Below are 4,284 nucleotides of genomic sequence, written 5' to 3' on the forward strand. Positions count from 1 at the left end.
TCCAAACCCTTCCATCGTTGGCTACTGACAAGACGCCTGATTCTGGGAGAAGACAGCGGATCTTCGGCTGGTTTCCACGACTGGGTGATCTGGTCGATGTTTGGCAGCGCATGTTTCCAACCCTGCTGCAGGAAAAACCTCTCAATCCGTTTCTTGGAGGGGCAATGGCGTTGGCTCATGTGTTCTGTAAATGAAAAATAACAAAATAAGTTCACAAGTTAATACCTACATCCCAATCACATGCAGTCAAAGATTGTCTGGTAATCATGATGTGGTTATGATAATTTATAATATCCTTACCCAAGGTGTAGTCTTGGCGGAGTTTCCGTTGCTTTTTCACCCAACGGTTGTAGAGCATGCTCTCTCTGTCTTCTTCAACACTCAGAGTAGAAAGGAAGTTGAGGCGTTTCTCTCGAGTTGGTGCAAGATCATCGACTGTCACGGGGAATTCTGTCTGGAAACGATCAAACAGAATCTGGTCTGTCATCTTTTTATTTGCCGATGGTTTGAGTGTCGCTGTTGAGCCACTGCTGTCTTCACTCTGTTCCTCAGAGGGTGAGGGTACCTCGCTGGACGTGGAGGGTCTGTCAGAAGGTCTTTCACTGAAAAAAAGAGAATATTACATCAATTTTCAATACGGATATGCAGACAGGGTCCATTGTCTAAGAAACATGTTGTCATTCAATGCTGATGTGCTTACCTTGATCCAAGACGCTTGATGAGTTCTGTGGCCTTGATCAAATCAGATATCTGTTTAATCTGATAATGACCCTCTGCAGTTGCCACAGTATGACTCAGGTAGTTGCTGGAGAGTTTTTTGTCCCCTGCTTCAAAACACTCAGAGACTGTTGCTGTCTTGAAGACTTTCCGAACCTCATCGCTGTTCACATCTGGGAGTTTGTATCTAATAATGACAAGAAAAAAGGAACAATGTTATGATCATTTTATAAACATTAAGGGAGGAAAAGGCTCACCTCAGAAATGTTTTTAAAAAACCAAGTCTGTTTGAATCTAGCTTTTAATAGTTAACACAGGACTTACTTGGTATGCAGCCGACTGAGATGCAGGGAGGGATTCTCGATTCGCGAGCCAGCCAGATTCAGGAAGAACGGTTCCTCAGCATTTTCGACCACTTTCTCACCATCAGTTGCCCTCTGTTCCATCTTTCGCCGTTTAGGTGCCTTCTGGCCATCTCCTCTGCAACCTTGCTTCATGTGTTCTCTGACACACTCGTAGTAGGCTTCAAACCAGGCTTCTTGCTCTTGATCCAAGACGAAGGCTGCTGGCTGTTGGGCTGCCGTCTTGTGCTTCTTGACGAGAACCACGGTACCACCGGAGCCTTTCTTAACCCGCTTATGCCATTCGCCGACCTGTGGATGGATCCAGGAGAGATTGCATGAGTTGTGTCTGAAAATATAGTTTATTTTACAATATTACATTTCTTGTTTATTTTACATTAATAATCATTAATCATCTCACCGTCATTCCTGTAACCACCCCAGGCCTTTGCAGATGCTTCAGTATGATCAGGGCGATTAGGTACCTTTGCACAGTTGTGCATTCACTCTGCGAGAGATCGTCTGTATACCCTTTTGCAGCAATCACTTTCCCAATTGTCACGAGGAAGTCGGGTTTAGCGACCTCTAAGACACGCCAGCAGTCCTCCGGTGTTCTTAACCCATCACGTATATATCCGGACCTAACAAAAAACAAAACACAAAAGATATTATTGAAATTGTTTGCATACATACATTTTTTGTTCATTTTTGTTTTTAAAGGATATTTCCTGTATTTTACAACCTGGGCCCTGTGTTCTCATCTCCTGACATCTAAATAAATGGTGACCATTTTAATTTTTAAAATTGCTCCAGTCGGGAGTTATGGACCAGCCAATATTGCAAAGTTTTTTTCCACAAAAAGCTTGTTTCAATGCAATGTCAATGGGAACACTTTGAAATGTCAAAATATGAAGTCAGGTGCAGGGCTAAATGTTTTTTTTTTCACATTTTAATGGGGTTAAAATGAGTGACGCAACACCGTCTGACTTTGTATTTTGAAATTTCAAAGTGTTCCCATTGACATTGCATTGAAATAAGCTTAGTTTGGGAAGAACGTCATTTTGGCTGGTCCATAACTCCCGACAGGAGCAATTTTAAAAACTTAAAATGTCACCACTCATTTAGATGTCAGGAGATGAGAACAGGGCCCAGGTTGTAAAGTACAGCAAATATCCTTTAAGCATATGTTATCTCACCTTATTGCAACCCGTTTACTACCAATACCTTTCGAGAAAAAAATGAAGAGGAAGATATTTATATGAAGATATAAGAATGAAGCTATTAATCTCACCTGATGGAAACCCTTTCAATGCCAATTCCTTTGGCGAGTTCTTTCATTTTTTTCTGTAGAAACTCCACATACAGCTTAGCTTGTTGATGGAGTTCTGGGTTGGTTTTATAAAGATTTGTATTGACTGTGTGATAATCAATAAATCTTTTCATAGCCTTGACATAGTTATTTCTTGTTTGGTGTGTCTGTCCGGCTTCTTTTAGCAGGCGGAAATAGTTGTTCGTCTTTTAGCAGGCGGAAATAGTTGTTCGTCTTCAGCCTATCTCGAACAAATTCCAACGATGGTTGGCTCGCATCAAAAAAGTAGAGCATCCTTGCCACGTTTTCAACCTGAAGATAAAAGAGGAACATTAACAGGATTAAAAGTGCTGTCAAACTAAAGGCCCACTCCAGCCTTGGTACAAGTTAATTTCAAATGAATTCTTACCCCAAAAGGATCTCTGTAACAACATGTACAGTATATACAGACCCATTCCACAACATTTAGAATATGGTTTAAAAGTTCATTTATTTCATTAATTAAACTCAGTTTTCAGTTTTTGTCTATATATGTCCAGTAGTCTTTCCATAACACTCTTTCCCAATGTAACTTCTTTCAGTTGCATACAAATCAATGCTGTGTGTAAGTTGCTTGGTTTGTGAGCAGGCTGACAAAAAACTACTGGACGTTATGACATTATGACATTACCTCTTGTTTGCAGTTTTCAAAGGAGAGCTCAGTTTTCAGGTAGTCCATGAATTCTTTCAGCAAGGGATGGTCCAGATCATGCTTTTGGTACAACCCCATCTTTGCCATGTTAGCACGTGTCGGGTTTTTCCAGCCTGTCGCTTCTCTAAAAGACAGAAAAAAATCAACCAGTTAGAATCATTATCATTCCATCACTTATTCGACCATAGATATACAAATAACCTTTGTAGTAAATATACAGATTTGTAGAATATGCAAGGAAAGAGAACAAGCGGCATGAATATACATTCAATGGGCAGATATATGCAAGGTATGGCAGCAATAGGTGTGTGTCTGTTTGTGTGTGGGGGGTGGGTGTGGGTAGGTGGGTGTCTCTGTGTGTGTGTGGGTGGGTGGGTGGGCTTGAGAGAGAGAGAGAGAGAGAGAGAGAGAGAGAGAGAGAGAGAGAGATGAATAGGTTCTTACTTTGGATTTGCTTTGGTGCTAGAGTCTGAACTCTGGTCTTGATCGCTTGTCTGATCACTGTCCGTTGTCTGATCACTGTCTGTCTGTTCTTGGCTGATCGCAGCATCCACCACGGTTTGGCTTGCACAAGGAAGTATAGGAGAATCCTCTTCTGGAATGTTCACAACATTCATTTGACGTTTCTGAAGCTCCTCGATAAGCCTGAAAAAATAAGTTACAGTTAGTATTAGGGCTGTAAAAGTTAATGCATTAACTCATGTGATTAATCTGATAAAATGAGTGCGTTAAAAAATAATTAGCTCGGATTAATCTGGTGAGCTAAATTGCTAAAAAACAGCCTGAAACAGGGACAACATGATCAGTTTCTTTAGGGTTTTTTGTTCACTGTTAAGACTGCCAATGTAATCATAACCCACAAAAGCAGCTATCATCGATTCTACATTACTGATGCATGGGTTCAAAAGTTTATGAAATTGTTGTGGGCTACCTGTAATGTATTAGTTACATTATTAGTTTTTTTCTGTAGCTTATAAGTTCGTTGAGTTCGTTATGAGTTGATATTCAACAAAATAACCTGTATAAATACCATACTGCTTGTTCAGGTCTGACCAATATTAATATTCATGTTCCTTTCTGTGGTGATATATGTTGGCCATGGCAAGTTGCATGTATAGTCAGTCGCACAGCACTGTTTGTTGAAGTACAGTGGTACTGGGTGTAGTTCCATCCATCCATCCATTATCTGGACCGCTTATCCTGCTCTCAGGGTCATTGGGCAGTCA

General features: G+C 40.7%; 1 protein-coding gene across 2 annotated transcripts in view; it reads right to left on the reverse strand.

Annotated features, from left to right (window-relative positions):
• The window catches only part of LOC130123153 (histone-lysine N-methyltransferase PR-Set7-like), a 3,047-nt gene extending 549 nt beyond the window's left edge, over window positions 1-2,498 (reverse strand). The window contains exons 1-6 of one of the 2 annotated variants that reach the window (XM_056292282.1): window positions 2,350-2,498; window positions 1,480-1,699; window positions 1,042-1,370; window positions 701-904; window positions 301-602; window positions 1-184 (exon numbers count right to left, since the gene is read on the reverse strand). The exon at window positions 1-184 is cut by the window's left edge and continues 549 nt beyond it. In XM_056292282.1, coding sequence (XP_056148257.1) covers window positions 1-184; window positions 301-602; window positions 701-904; window positions 1,042-1,370; window positions 1,480-1,699; window positions 2,350-2,396 — 1,286 coding nt within the window. In that variant the 5' untranslated portion in view covers window positions 2,397-2,498. Of the gene's footprint in view, window positions 185-300; window positions 603-700; window positions 905-1,041; window positions 1,371-1,479; window positions 1,773-2,349 lie in introns of those variants that run through there. The other variant, XM_056292283.1, reaches the window with a different exon arrangement.
• Window positions 2,499-4,284: the final 1,786 nt, after the last annotated feature.

Source organism: Lampris incognitus, chromosome 13 (genome assembly GCF_029633865.1).
Source record: "Lampris incognitus isolate fLamInc1 chromosome 13, fLamInc1.hap2, whole genome shotgun sequence".
In the NCBI taxonomy this organism is placed as follows: Eukaryota; Metazoa; Chordata; class Actinopteri; order Lampriformes; family Lampridae; genus Lampris; species Lampris incognitus.